At 36.1% G+C, this 25,363-nt stretch overlaps 2 protein-coding genes and 1 long non-coding RNA gene across 3 annotated transcripts; all 3 read left to right on the top strand.

The window, feature by feature from the left end:
- The first annotated feature begins 4,313 nt into the window (after positions 1-4,313).
- Positions 4,314-5,116, top strand: LOC132564173 (uncharacterized). The gene is made up of 3 exons (XR_009554872.1): positions 4,314-4,362; positions 4,651-4,751; positions 5,013-5,116. It is a non-coding gene; the product is annotated as an uncharacterized LOC132564173 (long non-coding RNA).
- Positions 5,117-5,138: 22 nt separating this feature from the next.
- Positions 5,139-11,013, top strand: LOC132564174 (laminin-like protein epi-1). The gene is made up of 6 exons (XM_060228850.1): positions 5,139-5,193; positions 6,412-6,549; positions 6,813-6,964; positions 10,387-10,479; positions 10,769-10,861; positions 10,957-11,013. The coding sequence occupies exons 1-6, from the start codon at positions 5,139-5,141 to the stop codon at positions 11,011-11,013; spliced, it is 588 nt and encodes a 195-aa protein (XP_060084833.1).
- Positions 11,014-12,691: 1,678 nt separating this feature from the next.
- Positions 12,692-21,127, top strand: LOC132564172 (laminin subunit alpha-like). Its single transcript, XM_060228848.1, has 11 exons — positions 12,692-12,754; positions 13,244-13,401; positions 13,771-13,909; positions 17,231-17,324; positions 18,295-18,411; positions 18,767-18,952; positions 19,094-19,248; positions 19,423-19,593; positions 19,723-19,850; positions 19,960-20,104; positions 20,996-21,127. The coding sequence occupies exons 1-11, from the start codon at positions 12,692-12,694 to the stop codon at positions 21,125-21,127; spliced, it is 1,488 nt and encodes a 495-aa protein (XP_060084831.1).
- The last annotated feature ends 4,236 nt before the right edge of the window (positions 21,128-25,363 follow it).

Genomic DNA, 25,363 nt, shown 5'->3' with positions numbered 1-25,363 from the left:
GTCTAGAGCAGAGCTAGAAAGCTAAAAAAATCATCAGATATATTTCTCTTGAAGAAACACTATAAAATCACTGAAGCATTTGAATTTTATGTTACAATAATCATATAATGGCACCACAAGTATTTTTTACTTTTGACTGTTATACCATGCTAGTAACATGAAATCGACAGGGAAGTCTGCTGTTACATCAAAACACTACCAGTACTTATTCACTATATGCATGTCACAGTCCATAGAGCCATTTTGATTTGGAGCATGACAGATGCCGGGGCTAGAGGTCAAAGTAACATCCTCATCCTCTTGAGTCGACAAGTTTGAGACTCGTTGGGCAGGTGCCATGTGCTCATCATATGGTGATTTTTCTCCACCTTTTCTACGCCATCCAAATATGGCATATCCTGAAATGACCTGGGTGTTATAGGACACGAAAACATTTATTAAAATTGTAATAAGTGAAAAAAGTAATAACAGAAGAAAAAATCAGGAAGTCCATTCTTTAATATACTAGGTATCGTATGTCTCGTTGCATATTACAGTAATTCCACTTCAGCTAACACCATCAGTCACACCAACACACATTGTACAGTATCTAGCACCATCAGTCACACCATCACATATTACACGGTAGCTAGCACCATCGGCCACACATTACACAGTAGCTAGCACCATTAGTCACACCAACACATTACACGGTAGCTAGCACCATCAGTCACACCAACACTCATTTTACAATATGTAGCACCATCAGTCACACATTACATGGTAGCTTGCACCATCAGTCACACCAACACATTGTACACAGTAGGTTGTACCACCAGTCACACCAACACACATTACATAGCTAGCACCATCAGTCACACCAACACATTACACAGTAGCTAGCACCATCAGTCACACCAACACTCATTTTACAATATGTAGCACCATCAGTCACACATTACATGGTAGCTTGCACCATCAGTCACACCAACACATTACACGGTAGCTAGCACCATCAGTCACACCAACACATTGTACACAGTAGGTTGTACCACCAGTCACACCAACACACATTACATAGCTTGCATCACCAGTCACATCACCACACATTACACAATATCTAGCACCATCAGTTACACCATCACACATTATCTAGCACCATAAGTCAAAACAAACATTTATCAGGCAAGTCGTCCAGGGACAAATCCTTTGTACTGGCCAAAGGGATCCGGATATCCATCACGGATTCTCCAAACACAGCAGCCTGGAATCACCCTGCGATTCCCAGTGCCAAGCCACCCATGCTGCCAAAGAATAAACTGTCTATATCCTTGGTGCCTATTTGCCTTCATCAAGTCAACTTCTTCATTTAGGACAAGGACATCATTTCTGTACAACCTTGCAAGAGCAAGCACTGCCTCATCCAAAACCAGTACGTTGAAATCCTGAAGTATTAAGGACAATTTAGGTATGTGAGCCTTCACAAACTGAACTACCTTTGTATATTCAAATCCCCACATGCTCCAATAGCACATAAACACTGATTTGAAAAACAAATTGATACAGATATTTTCTAAAACCATGGCATTATATATACATCTATTCTAATATATTTGTATTCTATTTTCAAACATATACGTTTTTTAGAAACACATGTACTTAAAAATTTCCTGGTGTGAGGGTCATGAATGTTAACATACGCACACACCCTTATATATATATATACACAAGAATGTATATATTCATCACATAATTATCTTGATATTAGACAAATATGTTCATGATATATTTTTGCTATTTGTAACTAATGTACTGTAGCTTAATGTGACGTCATTTTTGGTAGAGAAATGAAGTCTCTATTATGACGTAACAATGGAAGTGGCCAGTGTTATACCAATACAGGTTGAGTTCAATTTCGACATGTATGTAAATGTATGTCTTCTGCAATATATTTGCTCAAGTAATTATACTAAAAGTAATTTGATCATGTGATAATAAAGATCTTACATTTATTTCATGTGTGATTTATGAAGCTAGTCACATTTTTTTAGCCCACCATCTATTCAAATAGATGGTGGGTTATTCAAATCGCCCTGCGTCCGTGGTCCGTCCGTCCGTCCGTCCGTCCGTAAACAATTCTTGTTACCGCTATTTCTGGAAAAGTACTGGATGGATCTTTCTCAAATTTCATATGCAGGTTCCCCTTGGTCCCTAGTTGTGCATTGTACCTTTTTTGAACTGATTCGCATTCAAGATGGCCGACAGGTGGCCATCTTGGATTTTGGAAGTAAAAGTTTGTTACCGCTATTTCTGGAAAAGTACTGGATGGATCTTTCTCAAATTTCATATGCAGTTTCCCCTTGGTCCCTAGTTGTGCATTGTACCTTTTTTGGACTGATTCGAATTCAAGATGGCCGACAGGCAGCCATCTTGGATTTTGGATGTAAAAGTTTGTTACTGCTATTTCTTGGAAAGTACTGGATGGATCTTTCTCAAATTTAGTCCCTAGTTGTGCATTGTACCTTTTTTGGACTGATTCGCATTCAAGATGGCCAACAAGTGGCCATCTTGGATTTTGGATGTAAAACTTTGTTACTGCTATTTCTTGGAAAGTACTGGATGGATCTTTCTCAAATTCCATATGCAGTTTCCCCTTGGTCCCTAGTTGTGCATTGTACCTTTTTTGGACTGATTCGAATTCAAGATGGCCGACAGGTGGCCATCTTGGATTTTGGATGTAAAAGTTTGTTACTGCTATTTCTGGAAAAGTACTGGATGGATCTTTCTCAAATTTCATATGCAGGTTCCCCTTGGTCCCTAGTTGTGCATTGTACCTTTTTTGGAATGATTCGAATTCAAGATGGCCGACAGGCAGCCATCTTGGATTTTGAATGTAAAAGATTGTTACTGCTATTTCTTGGAAAGTACTGGATGGATCTTTCTCAGATTTCATATGCAGTTTCCCCTTGGTCCCTAGTTGTGCATTGTACCTTTTTTGGACTGATTCGAATTCAAGATGGCCGACAGGTGGCCATCTTGGATTTTGGATGTAAAACTTTGTTACCGCTATTTCTGGAAAAGTACTGGATGGATCTTTCTCAAATTTCATATGCAGGTTCCCCTTGGTCCCTAGTTGTGCATTGTACCTTTTTTGGACTGATTCAAATTCAAGATGGCCGACAGGTGGCCATCTTGGATTTTGGATGTAAAAGTTTGTTACTGCTATTTCTTGGAAAGTACTGGATGGATCTTTCTCAAATTTCATATGCAGGTTCCCATTGGTGCCAAGTTGTGCATTGTACCTTTTTTGGACTGATCCGAAATCAAGATGGCTGACAGGCAGCCATCTTGGATTTTGGAGAGTAAAAGTTTGTTACTGCTATATCTGAGGAAGTACTGGATGGATCTTTCTCAAATTTCATATGATATTGGTTTCCCTTGGTCCCTAGTTGTGCATTTAACCTTATTTGGACACATTCGCATTCAAGATGGCCAACAGCTGGCCATCTTGGATTTTGGATGTAAAACTTTGTTACCGCTATTTCTGGAAAAGTACTGGATGGATCTTTCTCAAATTTCATATGCACAAGCATATTGTCCATTATCCACCTGTTTTGAATGTAAAAGTTTGTTACTGCTATTTCTAATAATACTTTGGGTTCTTTTTCAAATGATATTTGCTAATAGGTGCTTGATAAAAATATCTTGTGCCATCATCTGAGTACATTCAATGAAGACCAGTTCATTGAACATTTACAACACCTGTAACACACAAAAAAAAATAAACAATTATCCATCTGTAAGAATCTAATAATACTTTGATCTTTTTCAAATGATATTTGCTAATAGGTGCTTGATAAAAATATCTTGTGCCATCATTGAGTACATTCAATGAAGACCAGTTCATGAACATTTACAACACCTGTAACACACAAAAAAAAATAAACAAATCATCAAGATCTCAAATGGTGTATCCCTCTGTCTATTTTATTTTATCCTGCTATGAACTAGATATATAGATTGAGAACAATACATGAATACTAACATATAGGTGGGCTTATTACAGGACATTGATATAGAATTTATTGTCATTTCTACTGAAATCGCACTTAATGTCATATCCATGGAACATACAAAAAAATACAGTTTCTGATTATCTCCCGTTTTGTAGATGTGCCCCAGGTTACTATGGCAATCCCAATGAGGAGGGCGGTCATTGTGAAATGTGTCAATGTTCCGGAAATATTGATATGAACAACCGCGGCTCCTGTAGCGAGGTGACTGGTGCATGTCTTATGTGTGACAACAACTCAACAGGCGTCGACTGTTCTCGGTGTCGTGATTGGTGGTATGGTGATGCTGTTGAAGCCAAAAATTGTCAAGGTATTGGAAATGTTCCTTCGATTCATTACAGTAATGAAAATATCAGTATGGCATTAACCTGTTCTGTAGGGCGAATACTTCCAGACATTCTGTATACTTTATATTATAATTATAACACCTGTGTCCTTACAGCCTGTATACCTGTATTTTACCTGTAGTAAGTGCCACTGTATAACCTGTACTATAATTATAACACCTGTGTCCTTACAGCCTGTATACCTGTATTTTACCTGTAGTAAGTGCCACTGTATAACCTGTACTATAATTATAACACCTGTGTCCTTACAGCCTGTACCTGTGACCAATGTGGTTCTCAGCTGTGTGACAACGCTGTAGGACAGTGTATGTGTAAACCAAATGTGCAGGGCGAGGACTGCGATAGCTGTGCAGTGAGTAGAATTACTTACTTTTAGTACTTATTGCATGATGGAGAATTCAGGATAGTCTGTATCAGTTTTTCTTTACAATTACACTTGACGTCAATTTTTCTTTCAAATCTACTGGAATTAAGAAATATGTTTTAAATTAAACGAATGAATTCCATGATTTTTTTCTCTCAAAATTGTTTTCATTAGTTTGGTATAAATTTGATAATTGATGAACTCCCATTATATAAGTAAGAAATCCAAGGTATTTAATTCAATGCACAGCCCAACACATATGGATTTGACAACTGCGAGGGTTGTCGGGACTGTAACTGTGGACTAGCCGCCACCAGCCTTCAGTGTGACCTTGTCAGTGGACAATGCTCCTGTCAGCCAGGTGTTACAGGCCTGATGTGTGATGAGTGTATGGACGGCTTCTTCGACTATACTGCAACTGGTTGTCAAAGTGAGAACAATCATTTTCAATTTCTTAACATCAAAAAGTTTTTATTGCAAAAATTAAAACTTGTGAGACAACTTTGATGAAATATATGAAATGAAAACAAAATTGAAAATACTTTTTATCACATAAATCAAAAATATTTCACTTTGACGGATTTAATGGTAAAATGTGGAGGGCAATATCAAATGACGGTGGCCATATTGTTGTGCCATTTCCACTTCTTGAAGTAATGTCCTTGTCCAGATTGTGACATCGCAATCAATTTCATAATGATGCAGTCGATGAAAAATGCTCCAGGATAAATAAGGATAAAGATATATACTCGTGGCATATATGTGAAAAATTTACAAGGGGGTTAATTCACAGGATAACAGTCAGATAGCAAGATAAAAGCTGTTTCTAAAATAAAATTTCTATGATACATGTACATTGAAACCCATTGAATATCATGTTCCATTTGTTGGGGGAAAATGTGATAATAAGTGGAATGTGACATAAAAAGTTGACACATTTTTTTCCGGACGTCTTAACCCAGAAGTTAATTCTCTGATGTGCCAAACTAACAGAAATTGTTTGTAGGTAAAACAATTGAAATTATTTGTTTTTCCCATAAGAACAATGAGTTTCCATAGCTTTCATTTGTTTATTCTTTGAAATACCTAAATTGGAATCATGAATTATCTTGAATGATGATGTCATCATTGTGTAATATTCCATTTATATGTGGTTCATACATGACACTTGTCATCAGCTGATGTTTTGCCACATAATTCATTCATTCTTTGATATATAGGCTTTATAATGGTGTATCATAGCAAAGTTGATATATGTACAGTGTTTATCTCTGCAACTTTGATCAAATGTGATCTGAAGATCGCAGCTCAAGCATTACCACAAAAAAAAAAGCTAACAGAGTGTGAATTGTTCAACTTTGAAACGCCATGTTTCTCTGACTATTAATGTAAGTGCTTATTTTTAATTGCCAAACAGATGTCATGAAAATGGCATATGGAAAATAATGGTAATACATAGAAACATGTGTTTCAAGAAAATGTGATATTAACTGGAAAGTGACATTAACAGAAGTGACATTAAGTGGGTTTCACTATACATATTCACTATACATATTACTAAACAGTTAACTGATGCTTTTAATGGCAACAATATAGCAACAATATAAAGTGGAGTAAAGTGGATTATCATGTTGCTGTGTGTGTACAGAGTGTGACTGTGAGGCAGATGGTGCTATGACCTGTAATCCATTTACTGGGGTGTGTCAGTGTCTGGAGGGTGTCACTGGTGAAAGGTGTGATAGATGCCTTCCACGCTGGATCCTCGTACCTAATGAGGGATGCCGTCGTAAGTTGTCTCTTCACCCATGAGGAAAGATAACCTCATTAAAAAAACTATTAAAAGAACTTTTTGTCAGTACTTTGTTTTATTTTTTGAAGTAAACTGCTTGTACTTCTGTTGTCAAAAAGGATTTAGGCTACAATTAACATAAAATAATGAATCAATGAAAACACAAAATGATGTCATGGCGATATTTTTACGCTGTCTTTAGGTCATTAACGTCATTAACAATGGCAGCTTATCTGTTCCATCCCCTCTTTGTATTCTAGCCTGTGACAATTGTGTGCACATTTTGCTGGATGACTTGGAATTCATGGATAGAAATCTAACCAGCTTGACCGGTAACCTGGCAACAGTCTCTGTTGGAGTGACAGCCATGAAGCGTCTGCAAGCCATCAACGATTCAGTCGCCATTAATGGAGTATGTTTTTAGTCAAGTTTCTATTAAAGTGTGTTACAGAAATCAAAGTGAAAAACGGTGATAGAATCGGACATTTTCATTTTCTTTTTAACGATTTAACCTGATATTTTGATAACAGTTTTGATAAATAAATCAGAACTACCAATGCCCTGTGTATATAATGCTAGTGTTGTGTATTATATAAGGGTACCAATGGCCATTAAATATGGTAATGTACATAATATTTTCTGTAAAGAAAAAGGATCAGGGCATCAAAAACCAAGATAAAATCTTGAAGTGAAAGATCTTTCCTCCTCCATGGTTCTTGAAGTGAAAGGTCTTTTCTCCTCCATGGTTCTTGAAGTAAAAGATCTTTTCTCCTCCATGGTTCTTGAAGTAAAAAACTTTTCTCCTCCATGGTTCTTGAAGTAAAAGATCTTTTCTCCTCCATGGTTCTTGAAGTGAAAGATATTTTCTCCTCCATGGTTCTTGAAGTAAAAAACTTTTCTCCTCCATGGTTCTTGAAGTAAAAGATCTTTTCTCCTCCATGGTTCTTGAAGTGAAAGATCTTTTCTCCTCCATGGTTCTTGAAGTGAAAGATCTTTTCTCCTCCATGGTTCTTGAAGTGAAAGGTCTTTTCTCCATGGTTCTTGAAGTAAAATAACTTTTCTCCTCCATGGTTCTTGAAGTAAAAGGTCTTTTCTCCTCCATGGTTCTTGAAGTAAAAGATATTTTCTCCTCCATGGTTCTTGAAGTGAAAGGTCTTTTCTCCTCCATGGTTCTTGAAGTAAAAGATCTTTTCTCCTCCATGGTTCTTGAAGTGAAAGGTCTTTTCTCCTCCATGGTTCTTGAAGTAAAAGATCTTTTCTCCTCCATGGTTCTTGAAGTAAAAGATATTTTCTCCATGGTTCTTGAAGTAAAAGATCTTTTCTCCTCCATGGTTCTTGAAGTAAAAGATCTTTTCTCCTCCATGGTTCTTGAAGTAAAAGATCTTTTCTCCTCCATGGTTCTTGAAGTAAAAGATCTTTTCTCCTCCATGGTTCTTGAAGTGAAAGATCTTTTCTCCATGGTTCTTGAAGTAAAATAACTTTTCTCCTCCATGGTTCTTGAAGTAAAAGATCTTTTCTCCTCCATGGTTCTTGAAGTGAAAGATCTTTTCTCCTCCATGGTTCTTGAAGTAAAAGATCTTTTCTCCTCCATGGTTCTTGAAGTGAAAGATCTTTTCTCCTCCATGGTTCTTGAAGTGAAAGATCTTTTCTCCTCCATGGTTCTTGAAGTGAAAGATCTTTTCTCCTCCATGGTTCTTGAAGTAAAAGATCTTTTCTCCTCCATGGTTCTTGAAGTAAAAGATCTTTTCTCCTCCATGGTTCTTGAAGTAAAATCTTTGGTTCTTGAAGTAAAAGATCTTTTCTCCTCCATGGTTCTTGAAGTGAAAGATCTTTTCTCCTCCATGGTTCTTGAAGTGAAAGATCTTTTCTCCTCCATGGTTCTTGAAGTAAAATAACTTTTCTCCTCCATGGTTCTTGAAGTAAAATAACTTTTCTCCTCCATGGTTCTTGAAGTAAAAGGTCTTTTCTCCTCCATGGTTCTTGAAGTGAAAGGTCTTTTCTCCATGGTTCTTGAAGTAAAATAACTTTTCTCCTCCATGGTTCTTGAAGTAAAAGATCTTTTCTCCTCCATGGTTCTTGAAGTGAAAGATCTTTTCTCCATGGTTCTTGAAGTAAAATAACTTTTCTCCTCCATGGTTCTTGAAGTGAAAGATCTTTTCTCCATGGTTCTTGAAGTAAAATAACTTTTCTCCTCCATGGTTCTTGAAGTAAAATAACTTTTCTCCTCCATGGTTCTTGAAGTGAAAGATCTTTTCTCCATGGTTCTTGAAGTGAAAGATCTTTTCTCCATGGTTCTTGAAGTGAAAGATCTTTTCTCCTCCATGGTTCTTGAAGTAAAAGATCTTTTCTCCTCCATGGTTCTTGAAGTAAAAGATCTTTTCTACTCCATGGTTCTTGAAGTAAAAGATCTTTTCTCCTCCATGGTTCTTGAAGTGAAAGATCTTTTCTCCTCCATGGTTCTTGAAGTAAAAGATCTTTTCTCCTCCATGGTTCTTGAAGTAAAAGATCTTTTCTCCTCCATGGTTCTTGAAGTAAAATATCTTTTCTCCTCCATGGTTCTTGAAGTAAAAGATCTTTTCTCCATGGTTCTTGAAGTAAAAGATCTTTTCTCCTCCATGGTTCTTGAAGTAAAAGATCTTTTCTCCTCCATGGTTCTTGAAGTAAAAGATCTTTTCTCCTCCATGGTTCTTGAAGTAAAAGATCTTTTCTCCTCCATGGTTCTTGAAGTAAAAGATCTTTTCTCCTCCATGGTTCTTGAAGTAAAAGATCTTTTCTCCATGGTTCTTGAAGTAAAAGATCTTTTCTCCATGGTTCTTGAAGTAAAAGATCTTTTCTCCATGGTTCTTGAAGTAAAAGATCTTTTCTCCTCCATGGTTCTTGAAGTAAAAGATCTTTTCTCCTCCATGGTTCTTGAAGTAAAAGATCTTTTCTCCTCCATGGTTCTTGAAGTAAAAGATCTTTTCTCCTCCATGGTTCTTGAAGTAAAAGATATTTTCTCCATGGTTCTTGAAGTAAAAGATCTTTTCTCCATGGTTCTTGAAGTAAAAGATCTTTTCTCCTCCATGGTTCTTGAAGTAAAAGATCTTTTCTCCATGGTTCTTGAAGTAAAAGATCTTTTCTCCTCCATGGTTCTTGAAGTAAAAGATCTTTTCTCCTCCATGGTTCTTGAAGTAAAAGATCTTTTCTCCTCCATGGTTCTTGAAGTAAAAGATCTTTTCTCCTCCATGGTTCTTGAAGTAAAAGATCTTTTCTCCTCCATGGTTCTTGAAGTAAAAGATCTTTTCTCCTCCATGGTTCTTGAAGTAAAAGATCTTGAAGTAAAAGATCTTTTCTCCTCCATGGTTCTTGAAGTAAAAGATCTTTTCTCCTCCATGGTTCTTGAAGTAAAAGATCTTTTCTCCTCCATGGTTCTTTAAGTAAAAGATCTTTTCTCCTCCATGGTTCTTGAAGTAAAAAATCTTTTCTCCTCCATGGTTCTTGAAGTAAAAGATCTTTTCTCCTCCATGGTTCTTGAAGTAAAAGATCTTTTCTCCTCCATGGTTCTTGAAGTAAAAGATCTTTTCTCCTCCATGGTTCTTGAAGTAAAAGATCTTTTCTCCTCCATGGTTCTTGAAGTAAAAGATCTTTTCTCCTCCATGGTTCTTGAAGTAAAATATCTTTTCTCCTCCATGGTTCTTGAAGTAAAATAACTTTTCTCCTCCATGGTTCTTGAAGTAAAATAACTTTTCTCCTCCATGGTTCTTGAAGTAAAAGATCTTTTCTCCTCCATGGTTCTTGAAGTGAAAGATCTTTTCTCCATGGTTCTTGAAGTAAAATAACTATCCATGGTTCTAGCCTAAGATCGACAAAATGAAAGCAGAACTGGCAGATGACACCGTGGCAATGGTCAGTATTTGTGAATCTTTTGGTTCATGTAAGAAGTCAAAGGTAAACTATTGCAATAATGTAGATGGTTAGTAATTTACTAATGGTGATACGGTGGTGACTTGTGTTATATGGCAATTTTTTTACCCTAACCATGCAGAATTATTTCCTCTCATCACAGAAACATTTTAAACAAATTAGGACACTAAACTCCTTTTTGTTTTTGGGTCACTGTCTGTCTTGTTTACATGTTTGTCAAAAATATTAATTCAGAGCAATGACCAAATATGTGACAAGGATGTGTCCTAAGTTTAGATATGTATTGATGATGTGCACATTCTTTATCTTACAGTCCAATACACAGATAGTGTCTGCTGGCCTGGTAAAGGAGGAAGCTGAACAATTCCTCACCAAAGCCCTTGACCTTGAACAGAACAGTGAAGATGTCAGTGCTGGATCTAATGGTAAATATGATATGATGATAGTATTTGATGCCCAAATGTACACAAGAAAAAGAAAATATTTCTTTCTTTTTTTCAGTTTCAAATGTATAAAGACATCAAAGTGGAAATGGCTGACAAAGTCTTAAAGACTTAGAAATAAATAACTTAAAATTTTGAAATACCTAAAAGTACAATAATTTTTGTTGAAGTCTTAAAATGAAGATTGCTTCTTTGACCTGCCATCTTCTCTCTTTGGTGAAGTAAACACAACATGTAGTGTATTTGTAATGTAATCTTGACACTTCTAACTGTCAGAGAGGTGACTGTTGTAATCAGTATCATACCTCTGTTGGTCATCTCTCTACAGTCATCTCTGGATATTATCTCAGAATCCACCTGTCTTAATCTCACAAGGTCTTACCCATTGATACAGAGATTAACAATATAGATTGTACAAGTTCCTTAAGGTCAAGGTCACCAATTCTAGAAATAGAACAAGACTCTGTTAGAGATATCTTAAGCTGACATTGGCTGTGCTAATTTACATATGCACTTGGAGTATTGATTATGTTACTCCAGTCAGTCTCTGCTGTTTATTTCATTTAGACAGAAATGAGTCAACCATAGAATTCTTCAAAAGTTTTAAAGTAATTTAAAATTTAATTTAATTTAAAATTTAAAAGTAAATAAATATAAATAAATGAAAAATAAACAATTGCTTCTGTCTTGCCAGTAACTTTATATACCGTAGTATTTTGGAAAATGACCTTTGTACGACCTTGACCTTACAGTGGCTGTACAGGAGGTTGAAGATGTCCTTGCCACCATCCTGAGGGGGATCCAGGTGACCAACATAGACACATACATCAAGCAGTCCATTGATCTTTTGGATGACATCATGGCAGTCAACATAACTGGGGTAAATGACAGAGCAAGCTGCTGTTATTGACATTTTAGGGTGTAAGTATACAACAAAAAATGGTTTAGTAATTTACAGAGCCTAAGTTTGGTCTATAGATTCTGTGAAATTGATGAATAGATGTGCCTTGATCAATTTTGTTTTGATAGAAAACTAAGTGCACCAGTGGGAGGAGGTATACTGGATTATGTCACATGTCTTACTTTGAGTAATTTGAGATACATTTCAGGTTGTCAAACAAAGTAATGTTTACCAAGGGAGTATACAAATGATGTATTGATAGGAGTTTTGTTGTTGTATTAGATTTTGTAAACTTTACATCCCAAACCCTGCTGGCTTTGGTTTTGGCCTACTGTTGGAAGTTTATGAGGTCGGATGAACGTTACTTCTGATTGGTTCTTTGCTTGACTTAATGATTTCAAGATTTATCAATTTTTATGTCCAGTTGACTTGGACAGATACAGGGTTGCATACAAGGAGAGTGAGAATGAGGCTGAAAGGCTAGCCAATGCTGTTAACGACCTCGCCAACAGTCTCTACAGCCTTCAGGAAAATGGTCAGCGCAGTCTCACTAACTCTTCTGACACCATGGCACTTGTTAAAAAGATTAGACAGCTGTCTCTTAATATCATTGGAGTAAGTAGAAAAGAATATTCCGGGTACTTAAACGGAGGGTTTAGAACATAAAGCTTTTAAAGAAACCAAAATCAAAAGATTAAAGTAAATGTCTTACAAGGTTTTTGTTGTTGTCCAATTGAATTATGCTGAATTTGTTATCTATTTGAACTACTATGAGGTCAGGATCGCTGGGTTTTATAATGTAAGTTGTCATGATGACTGATTTTTCATTTTCAATCAGCTGCGTCTGAAGGGAATTGAAGAGTCGAGCAGAGATACAGAGATGATACAGAGAATGTCGCAAAGCGAAATTGATGCAGCTTTGGAGGCCTTACAGACCTGCAAGGCTGATACGGAGGTTCATATACATTTCAGACCTGAGTTAGGTAAACTTTTGTTAGATTAAATGGCTTGAGGTTATGAGTTAGGGAAACATATGTGAGGTTAAATGGCTTGAGGTTATGAGTTAGGGAAACATGCGAGGTTAAATGGCTTGAGGTTATGAGTTAGGGAATCATTTGTGAGGTGAAATGGCTTGAGGTTATGAGTTAGGGAAACATTTGTGAGGTTAAATGGCTTGAGGTTATGAGTTAGGGAAACATATGTGAGGTTAAATGGCTTGAGGTTATGAGTTAGGGAAACAGTTGTGGGGTTAAATGGCTGGAGGTTATGGTAATGATGAATAGTCTGCTGTGTAGTAGATATTAGTCATGTGTTACTTGGTAATTTGTTTGTATCACATTTGTTTTATATCACGTTTATTTCTTGTGTATTATTTTTAGACGGTGAATGACCAATCGTTCACAATTGTGTTATATCACGTTTATTTCTTGTGTATTATTTTTAGACGGTGAATGACCAATCAGCTGCTCTAACTGACAGTATCAATCAGTTGAAAGTCATCGACGACAACTTGAACAGCAGCTTGAGTGATTTGGATGAGAAACAAATGCAGGCACAGGCACACGCAGAAAGCTTGGTTGATCAGGCTAAAATGCTGGAAAGGTATTTTGTATAGTGTAAAATCAACAAGTTAAAAAAAACAATAGCGATTTCACAAATTTCAAATTTCCTTAATTTTTCTTTTGGCAAATACAATTTTCAAACTATCAACACACTTAAGAGAAAGGTCATCTAATTTTCATTTTTCTTTTTCATTTTAATGAAGACAGTAATGTTTTAGACTTCTGTATTGAACTAAAAGAAAACATTAACTGATGGATTATATATTTTCATGTCATAAGCACACGTGTGAAATATCAGAAGTCCCAACTTGCCAAACCACCAGCTCCCCAACCAACACCCCAATTTTTGTTTTTGCTTAGTGGGCCCTACCATATCAGATAAGAGTGAATTGTCTTTTGTTTTTGACAGTGTGTACACAGACACACGTGACACTGCTGCCCTAGCACTTCGAGCAGCCAACGCCTACGAGGGTATTGTCATGGCAATCAATGATGCTCAAAACGCCTCACAAGCGGCAACAGGGGCAGCGTCCAGTGCACTGGGAAAGGTAACACATGAACTAGTGACTATGATATTTGACTTCATTGTATGTAATTTTATGTGCAAATTAATTGCAAGTTGCTGATGTTAGATACTGCTAAATGCTGAGCTATGTCCACTAATTGTCAGGCTATGCCTTGCTTGTGTGTTTTATTGTTGTTGTTACATGTAAAGCTGTCCTACCAGTGGTATGGTGTATCAGTCAGATTTTAAACAGCAAGCTTTTGATGGTACAGCATTATATTGATACGAATTGAGAGGAAATTAGGTCTTTGTTGCTTTGTATATGTATATATATGTATGTTATATATAACACCAGTTGAAGAAATAAAAAAATGCCCTTTCATATTTCAAGCGCAATACATTTTATGGGCACTCTTTATGTGTTGTATGTGAACTGGTGTATTGTTTAAAAAGAATTGTAGTGGTTGTAATGATAGAAACTTTGATAGGAGTGCATGTATCTTCTGGTTTCCATTTTCCTTCTCATTTCATTACCATCAAAAAATGTCCTTTTTTACAGACACTTGTCTTTCCTAGTATAATGACAAATATAAATGAAATTTTACTCTTCTGAAATTTAGAATTTACTTATTTCTGTCTTTTTAAATTGAATTTTGTTTTTGGTTGAGAGAGTGGCATCATCCAGTCTTTGCGAGTTAATTATTGATGAGAGCACGGCATCGTTACACTAATTTTGGGGTTTTTATTTCAGGTGTTCCTAATGCCCGTAAGGACTTGTATTTATACACAATATATATATGTACTATAGTTACTTACATAACAACACGAAGGCTTCAGCTCTCTTTGGTAACCTTGGTAATGCCTAATGTAACAGGGCTGTGCAATGACAATGCATGCTTCACCAAAGTCTGTGACATTATATTTGTGGATTCTTAAAATGATTTTGAATTTGAAGAGCTGTTTCCTCCATTACACATATAACTGTAAAACCTGTCTAAACTGAACACATACCAATATTTTTGTCCAAATATGCACAGAATGTGCAGGTTTTTATCTCATCATTGCATATTTATTATAAATCTGGTTTATGCAGGTTTACAAATTGATTTGATATATGTAAGTACACTAAAAGTGTTTGTTTGTTCCATTTCTTTTATAAGGAAGGTTTCTTCTTAAAAGGTTCTAGACTTGAACAAGCAAGACAAATTTGAAAACCGTTACATAAATCACAGCTATACTACACATTGACTGGGTATAGGGAAGAGAAAGCGATAAAAGGCTAAATATTGTGGTGATAGAAAGTGAAGTAAACAGAAAAGAGGATGTGTTTATCAGGCACGTATGCTTATTAGGTTGAGTACTGTACAAGTTAAAACATCAAACCCAAATTCATGATCTTTGATTCCACAGGGTTCAGTTTAGACAGGTTAAACACTTTGATCATAGTTCTAGAATAGAATTGAGATTTGGAGTGAAGAGAAAAAACCCTTGAATAGATTAGAAACTCATAATAACATGGACGTGTTAAAAAGGATACCCTTAATTCCTATGTGCCTTTCTTTCCTTGATTCTTTGTCCCCTTACTGGTAGATTAGTGGAATAGATCTTTCACCATTTGGAGGTATACTTCTCACAGATGTTTGTCAAAGTCATTTTAAAATTATAACTTACTGAATTGTGGAATTGATTCCAAATACATTGGAGAATAATTCCCCTTTTTTTTGTCTTTTCGACATGACCGTGGGTTGAAAACACTGGTAGAAGTTTAACATTGGTGGTTCATTGATTGTGATATCTGTAAAGTGTTCACATGATTTCTGTTTGTTTGGTTGCCGTGTTGTAATATACCCTCTATTTAAGGTTCCTGGTACATATGTATGGATAACTCGTACGCTCTTCACTAACACATTGCAGCTGTAGTGTATTCTTTTCTTGGACTTGTTGCAATTTTAGGAAACAATTTTAATGAATTTCTGTGTTGCATGACAAGATTATTGATTCCTTTTGAATTATAATTAATTTGGATGCAAATTATGAGAGGATCCATTAGATGCAGTGTATCCTGATTTGTAGGTAAGTATGTAGATCAATAAGAAGAGAATACAGCTACATTGAAATATATTCTTTAGTTGTGATAGTGCCATTCATAAACCTCTTAATATGTATTGTTGAACTATATATAAGATTTACAACCCTTCTGGATCTTGTGTTTTACTGGGTATTAGATACATGGAATATCACTGATCTGACTATTTCTGATATCCAATATAATTAAGTAAAAAAAATTGTATAAATAAAAAATTGTATAACATGAAATTTTTGTAGAATATTAATTGTTTTCATGGCTTTAGACAGACCATGAAAATAAAAAGCAATATATAAGACTGAATGTTCAATATCTATAATATTGTAGACATTCATGTGACATTATCAATTTTACTTAAAAAATGTGCCTACAAACTTTATATGGTGGAAATATAATATATATATTTTATAGTCATTTGTAATTTTTGTTATTCCCCCTTAACAAAGCTGATGTGTAAAACACAAGCTTATATCGTGAAGGGGAATTTTGTTTTTGGTTGAGAGAGTGGCATACTTGATGATTGGCATAGTTCTTTTGCAGCAGTATTAAATACAAAAACTAAAACAATCTAAAGTTAATTGATCTGTATCATAACTTTTACATCTGTGAATTGAATGGAGTTCATATCCAAAAAATACTGTGTTGATGAAGCTGTTTCACTACACAACCACCCTAGCAAGGAATAAAGGTAGCTTTTATCATGGGTCATCAATGAAGCTGTTTCACTACACAACCACCCTAGCAAGGAATAAAGGTAGCTTTTATCATGGGTCATCAATGAAGCTGTTTCACTACACAACCACCCTAGCAAGGAATAAAGGTAGCTCATGGGTCATCAATGGTTAAACCACCAAAGAAATGTATCAGTGGGTAAGCTTTTATATGGTTGGGCTTAACAATCAGATTTTGACAAATTTATTAATGGTAGTCGGCAACACTAAACCCGGGAGATGATGGCATGAGATTATACTACAGAACAGCTCATTCATATTATCTTACATTAGCAGTAATATATAAGACAAAGTCTTGTATATTTTGTGTTCACTTATTTGATATGTTGGAATTTTTATCCTAGAAATATTGAAAATTTACCAATTTCAGTATAAAATATGTTAAATAATGACCGAGAAGGTAGTATCCAGTGAAAAGCTGCAGTGTCAGTATTGGAGGAAGTTGGTGAATATAAAAATATTTTATTAATTTTCCACCTTATTCTGTGAATCTTTTCTAGAGCAATGAGTCTGTATGATGCATTTAACAACAACCTGACTTTTGCAGTCATTTGGGGTTGAGGAAGTGGCTGACTCCAAAAGAGCTAGAAGTGCAGAGTTGCTTGCTGCTGCTGAAAAGAAGCTTGAAGAGACTGACATGGGTAGGTCAATTTTAGATGCTGAGCTTCTATAGCCATCAACAGTTTTCATAAGCTGGAACCTTGTTATTACTTCACACAAAAAAAAACCACAACTACACACATCTAACTCTGCGAGAGGGATTAAGTGTGTTTTGAAATTTTTTCTTGTAATTGTTGCTGTAATTTTGCAAATTTCATTTGTGAGAATTATAAACCACTATGCACATATTACAACACTTGTCTGTTTGAAAGAAAATGGTTTGCCTCCCTTCGTCCATCCAATCAAAGTTTCATATTCAATTGTGTGATAAAATCTTTATTCTATGACTTGGCTAAAAGGGTCATGTGTATAACGACATTTTCACATCATTTTCTATATATTATATGGAATATAAAATATGAAAAGTAATCCACTTTATATAAGTAATTATATACAATACTTCATTCATCACATAATTATTATACCTCTTCTTCAAGTTCTAGAAGCTGCAACTGGCAGCTTTAGCTGCTAAAAACACTGTTAATGGTTCATTATCCCAGGATGCACACGTTGGTTAAATCACATTTTGAAAATGGTGATTTAAAAATCTTGTCAAAAAGCTCCAGAACTACTTCTTGTGAAAAATGTTTTGTGAATATTGTCCCAGTTTAACTATGATGGTTGAAACAGATGATTCACTCATGGCAGTCAAATATCAGATAGACTCGGGGAAAGTTTGCAATACTGTTAATAGGCTGAAATTTAGGAAAACACAAAGAGGTAAATTGCTGCTAATCTGTGTGTGATAATAGAGTCAGGGGACAGTTTGGTGTCAGGATGGAGGGCCATGAGTAGTTTATTTGAAGTTGTTTAAAAGGTGTGTTAGATTTCTAATTACACAAGAAGGAATCCTTGTAAGGCAAGAGTTTACTGGACTTTCTGATAGAACAAGAGGATAGTTATATGGGTGTGAAATCTAGATACTCAGTAGAAGATTTGTTTTGTGTTTAGACTTACAGGAAAGGCTCGAGGATGCAACCTTCAACACAGACAAGGTGGAAGACACAAACCAGGAGTCAAAAGACCAACTCGACAATGTCAACTTTCAACTGCCCTCACTGGAAACCGGTAGGTAGACAGAATGTTTCTTCACATCAAACTTTATCATTCGGGTACATGTTGTATATGGCAGGTTTGCAAGGTATGACAAAATGAAAGATACACAAGAAATGGAGACTCATTTGAAAACTTCAAAATTTAAATCATTTTCAATTTTCTTTACCTTTACCTGTAATCCTAGTCTGAGTCACTTTTGGGAAAAAAATCCAATTTTTCAACGACAGAAGTATTTACTGTGAATAGTCTGCAAAATAAGGAACTTGTAAATATAAAGAAATGCAGTTGATTGTGATCATAACATGAACGACACTTACGTTTGAACTAGGAAATGGGTCATATAATTTATGACTTGATACCTTGATAGGAAACGTTGGGCAGAGGGCTCAAGATGCCATAATGCAAGCAGAAGAAGCAAGTGGTATGACGAAGGATGCCGGTAACAAGGTCAATGACATCATTCGAAAGTTGCCGTCAAACAAAGCCAAGGTCGAGCAACTCATCAATGATTCCACAAAGACCAAGAAAAACACCCAATACGCTGATCAGCAGAGTAAGTGTCTTATTGATATCAGAATTTAAATTAAGAGGTCAGAGTTCAACAAAATCGGGAAAAAAGGAAGGTCTTTGTAAATCAGATTCAAATTTACAGTGAATCCTACTTTGTACTTAAACCTAAGTTTCTATACTACAGCTCAGGATGTGAAAGAGAAAGTGCCGCAGATCATGGACTTGATCGAGCTGGTGGGAACACAATCTAGGAATGTTCGTAGTCTTCGGGACAGTGTTATGGGCAACATCACTGATCTCCGTGAGAAGATTATACTAGCCCGTGATGAGGCAAACAGGGTGAGATAACTACCTTTGCATGTCCTCGAATATTCTGGAAGATTTAAACTCCTGACATAAGCACAATAATCTTGTAGAGACAATTCCTCTTGTAATACTAAACTGATTTTAGTATTATAATTACTGGTATCATGACCTTACTATGCTAACCTTGTTTTTTATTCACGATTACAGATCCGAGTTGGAATGGAGTTCCTAGGAAACACAACAGTTGCCCTTAGAAATCCACCAGATGTTGACTTGGCTGGGTCATACAGTCGCTTTACCACTTACATTCGTACCCAACAAAGTGATGCCCTGCTGGCTTACATCGGTGAAGAATTCATCCCTGAACGATCTGCTGAAGTGAGTAAATGATGATTGGCTTTAAACATTACACCAAACAACAAAATAATATTTCATGTTTTGTATGGTAGAATTTTTTAATTTGCATGTTCATTTTGAGTTTGGTTTCTTTCAATTTCATGTCTGCAGGACTTCTTGGCCTTGGAGCTTCGCGATGGCCGAGTAATGTTTAAGTATGACCTGGGGTCAGGACCAGCAGAAATCAGTCATCCATGGAGCGTCAACGACAACAAGTGGTATAAGGTTGTGGCAGAGCGGTGAGTCTGACGTTATTATGACTTTCTAGCCTACTGTATAAAGAATTGTGTGATACCTGACCTTTTAATATATGATGTATGTTAATCATTTTCCTGTATGCTGTTTCAGGATTGGTAAGACGGGTACACTGACAGTCAAGCGTGATGTAGGTGTTGGGGTGGAGAGCGTGAAGGCTAGTGGTAATTCCTCTGGGACCTTTACTGTATTAGAGCTGTGCCTGTCACAACAAAGTTCTATGTGTGTGGAGGGCAAAGTAAAACTATGGTAAATGCTGTGAGTAAGGGTGTGTGGGAGGTAAAACATACTTTTTCTGGCTGAGAAACTGAGAAACATGTGTGGGAGGGAGTAGGTGGGGGTGTGGGAGGAGACTGAGGTGTGTGGGAGGGGTGGTGTGTGTGGGAGGTAAAACATACTTTTTCTGACTGAGAAACAGTGAGGGAGTAGGTGAGAGTGTGGGTGTGTGTGTGGGAGGTAAAACATACTTTTTCTGACTGAGAAACAGTGAGAGTGTGGGTGTGTGGGAGGTAAAACATACTTTTTCTGACTGAGAAACAGTGAGAGTGTGGGTGTGTGGGAGGTAAAACATACTTTTTCTGGCTGAGAAACGGTGAGGGTGTGATGAAGGTGTGTGTGTGGGAGGTAAAACATACTTTTTCTGACTGAGAAACAGTGAGGGTGTGGTGAAGGTGTGTGTGTGGGAGGTAAAACATACTTTTTCTGACTGAGAAACAGTGAGAGTGTGGGTGAAGGTGTGGGTGTGTTGGAAGTAAACCATACTTTTTCTGGCTGAGAAACACTGAGTGTGTGGGTGTGTGGGAGGTAAAACATACTTTTTCTGACTGAGAAACAGTGAGGGTGTGGAAGGGGGGGGAGGGGGTGGGCTTTTAACTGGACAATGGAATAGTTTTTTGTTGGTGTGAGCAATACATGGCTGACTTATTACCAGACATAATATTTTTGCTAGATTATTACAGTAGTCACTTTGCTGTTGAATGCAGCACATCCTCTTATGTGTAAATCTGGTGGTTATTTTGTCCAGTACATCTAACACCAGAATATACAATCAAATTGAGTAGGTTTGAAATTTCTAATATAGCTGAATGTCTGATAATTGTATGCTTATGTTGCTGATATATGTCAACAGCTGCCTAGATCAGTGATGGGTTCAAACTACTATGAGGGCGCAATGGAGGGTGTGGCCTTTGACAGCCAGCCAATGGGAATCTGGAACTTTGTGTATGGTGATAATAATTACGTTGGTGCTGTAGAGAGGTAAGTTGATACCATTAACAGTCTGACATAATCTCTGTGCCTTGGTAAGAAGAGGGCTTCCATAGATTTATGTTTAGATATACTGATTATTGGGAAAGATAAAAGATGCAAGTGGAATAAAATAGAGATACCTTAAACTGCAAACATATCAGAAGGACATGAGTACATTGAATACCGAAAAATAACTAAACAACTAAATTAACACATTTTTATAAGTAAGAATGAAGGATCTTCTTTCTGATATAAAATCAATTATTTCTCAAACATAAAAAGTATTGTTATTTCATCAGAATTTTCTAAACATCCAGGAATGTACTGGTGGAAGAAAAGTCCAATGGCTTTAGTTTTAACGGTAATGGCTATGCCATTGTGAGTGCCAAGGAGATTAATTTCCGTCCCCAACAGAAGGCTACCATTATCCTGCATTTCAAGACTTATGCCAGTAATGGACTTCTCTTCTTTATTGGGAAGGGACGCGACTTCAGCTCATCGAATTAAATGATGGCAAGGTATTGTTTCAGTATGATTTAGGAGGAATGCCAGCCAAACTGATGACAGAACAAACCTATAATGATGGAGCCTGGCATAAGATTCAAGCAGCCCGCGATAAACAAACTGGATTCCTTAGGGTCGATGAAGAAGGTCAGTACAGGTTTTCAGGGTGCTTCTGTTCAGATTAAAAAAATCTTTCTCATTGTTGTGACGACAATGTCCCTAACTTGCATTAAAGTTCAATATGTTCTATGTATCATTGAATACGAAAAATCAGTAAAAACAAATGCCCAATAAGTTGATATGTATGTATTCTATGCGTTTCAGATGGAATTGAGGGTCGCTCACCCGGAACACTGGCTTCTCTGTCATACACTGATGATATCTTCATTGGAGGGTTCAATGAGCTCGTCATGCCTGTAAAGTAAGTACTTGTAGATGGCTAAAACATGCCTTTTTCTTGTGGTTATTAGATTGTAAGGAATAGTATTTGACAGTTGTAAAATCTTTTTTGATGCCCTTGTCATTAAATTACAAGAGAATACAGTGTTGACCTTGGCCGTCATTTTGTACTCTAGAGTTATGGCCCCTTATGGAAACTTTTTAAGAAACTTCTCACTTACTGATTTTCTTAGGAATTCATCCTTAGTCAACCACTACTTGATACCAAAAGAGTCTTTATCTTAAAAGTCATGAATTCACCTTTAAAAAAAACAATATCAGTGAAAATGCCCTGTTTGTCTCAAAAATTCCCAAGAGAGGAGAGCATTCTTGACACTCCAACTCATCTTATTCCCTTTTATCTTGTAAAAAATTCATCCATTCATTTTTAAAGACACAGGCTTTGAAACAAATTCAGTTTGGAATAGCTATACGGTACCTGATATATTGAACTAGTGTGAATCCTAGAATTAAAATTTCAGGCTCAGATTTTTTACATGAAATTTTATCAATTAACATAATTTAAATACATGAAAATCACATATTTTTGTGGGGTTAAATTTTCACAGTTGTTGGAAAAAATTACAACTTCATGAATTCTTGATTTCATTGATAAATGTGGCTGAATAAGTCTTCTTATTTTAACAGTGCATGGAGATAAGAATACATGGATTAACAGTACTCACAAAAATGAAAATATATCCTTATACAATGTTCGCTTAAGTACGAGTGAAATTTCAGTGAACACTACAGTGATATTGTTATGCTTGTTTGTACAGTAGCCCAATGCATAAAACTCCTTTCGTGTGATCAATGCATCATTGATGAAATTCATGTGGTTATTTTTTTTCTCAGATATGTGAGTCCCCAGGGTTTCCGTGGCTGCATTAGGGATGTTCAGTTTGATAGTACAATCTGGGATCTTATCAAAGAGGCTAAAGGAGTTGTTCGTGGATGTCCTGAACAGGTAGGTGTAACATGGAGGTGTAGTGGGAAATTCTGTCCCCAAATCTCCACTCAAGGGTCTATCTGTCCCCTAAAACTCCTATATGGGACGATGATCTGTTCCTTAAAATCCTATGGTAGGTTAATTTTCCCCCTAAAATTCTATGTTAGGTTTATCTCTCCCCTAAACTCCACTTGTGGCGTGATTTGCCCCCTTGACTCAACTGGTGGGACCAGCTGTCCGCTAAACTCTGAGGATGGGACTATTTGTCACTATAAATCCTATGGTAAGTCTGTCCTATAAACTTGTGGAAATATCTGTCCCTTAAACTCCATTGATGATTTGGTGGAGAAATCATGTAGAATGTTCTTAATTCTTTTTAACTGGACTTTAGTTTATAGGTCTCTGTGACACTCTTTGTTCGATCCAAATATATATTCTCAGTGATTTTATTGTTTCTTTTCGTCACCATCTACATTTGTAATAACATCTTGTTTACAGATGCTGCGAACAGCAACCTTTGGAGGGGTGCCAGGTTACATTGCCATACCGATGGACAGTGTTGGCGTCAACTTTGATGTTACTTTCAGGATGAAGACCACTTAACTCCAGTCTGCTTATGTATACCTCAAACAATGCACAGGTACAAATTCTGTCGGATATTAACACTGGCTTCATACAAAACATACAATGATATATGTGTATGTACCTGAATATCCTTTGGGTTTTTTTTTTAATATTTGTCTGTTGTTTTACTGTCTTAGCTTCATCAAAGCAGTTGCACATGTAAGTTGCAAAAGCACACCACAGAATATACTGCAAAAGTTATGTTTATGGATTTTTAGCCAATTAGTTATTCAAATCGCCTTGCGTCCGTGGTCCGTCGTCCCTCCGTCCGTCCGTCCGTCCGTCCGTAAACAATTCTTGTTACTCTGGAAAAGTACTACTCAAATTTCATATGCAGGTTCCCGCCCTATTGTACCTTTTTTGGAAAAGATGGCCGACAGGTGGCCATCTTGGATTTTGGAAGTAAAAGTTTGTTAATTTCTGGAAAAGTACTTCAAATTTCATATGCAGTTTCCCCTTGGTCCCTAGTTGTGCAATGTACCTTTAATGGACTGATTCGAATTCAAGATGGCCAACAGGTGGCTGTTTAAATTCAAATGTGTGTTATGGTCATTTAGGGTTCAGTGACTGCATGTAAGATTTGAAAATTTAATTAAGTTTTTATTGATTTGAGGGTATTAGCTATTGTACACTGATGTATACAACATTGTCCGAATTTTTTTTTTAATTTAAGGAAAAAAAGTGTCCTATAATAGGACTAAGACCACAATTAAATGAAGTCCCTAAAAATGTATGTATATTGGGGAAAAAAATAATATGCCTCTTTGAATTGGATGTTTGCCTATAAATTTGATGTAGATGTGTTATAGATATAAATAATGTGCTATGTTTTTGTTTTTCTCCGAGACCTTGTGTTTTTAGCGTTATACAGTGCAATTTGTATTTTATTTTGAATTTTTTAATATTTTGAAAATATCTGTTTTTAACTGATTAATAATTTTATGGGTTTTATCCTGTAATATACAGGTATTTTTTATTATACATACATTTATACATATACACCTTGTAAGACGCATTTAATATTTTGATATTTAGATTATGATTGTCATATGTAACATTTTGTTGTATGTGTTGTTTTCATTATGTTTGTACATTATACATTGTATGACACAATTAACATGGTGTTGTTTTTTGTTGATATATGTACAATGTAAATGCATGTATACTGTTTATGTAGTTAATATGGCATACATTCTGTATAGAATATATTTCGTGATTCATACATATATTACCATGTTGGATTGTTTTAGTGAAATTTTCTACATTGTAAATAAACATATTTCTAACTTAATTTCTACTTTCTCTGTTATATATTTACTGTGATTGTATTTTCTCATGGATACTGTATTTGTAGATCTGGAAGGGAAAAAGGATACAAATCCCAAAAGTTATTTTTCATTGATCTACATTACATTTACACCTTGTTATTTACTTTATCGTCCTTTGGTTTTTTCTTTGCTTTTCCTCCAGCCTCCAGCATTTCTGTCAAGAGTTGGTGGTGTACGCACCTCTTCGGCCATTTGTCTTGATTTACGAGACATCGGAGTTCCTTGGTTTAGAAACTTGTCGAGGGTGGTCATGGTGCTGGTTTTAGTGCCACTCTTAAGTGTCTTTTTGTGAGTCTTGTTTCTTTTTCTTAAATGACTGTTCACTGCCAGATGGTGTCTTTACAAGACGTTCTTTTTGTTCAGCAACTAAAGTGATGGGTTCAGTTTCTGTTTTATGGTCAGTGAT

Source organism: Ylistrum balloti, unplaced genomic scaffold, assembly GCF_031769215.1.
Source record: "Ylistrum balloti isolate Yb309-2 unplaced genomic scaffold, AGI_CSIRO_Ybal_v1 Utg372034, whole genome shotgun sequence".
Lineage (NCBI taxonomy): Eukaryota > Metazoa > Mollusca > Bivalvia > Pectinida > Pectinidae > Ylistrum > Ylistrum balloti.
This window is presented reverse-complemented; position numbering and strand designations above follow the sequence as displayed.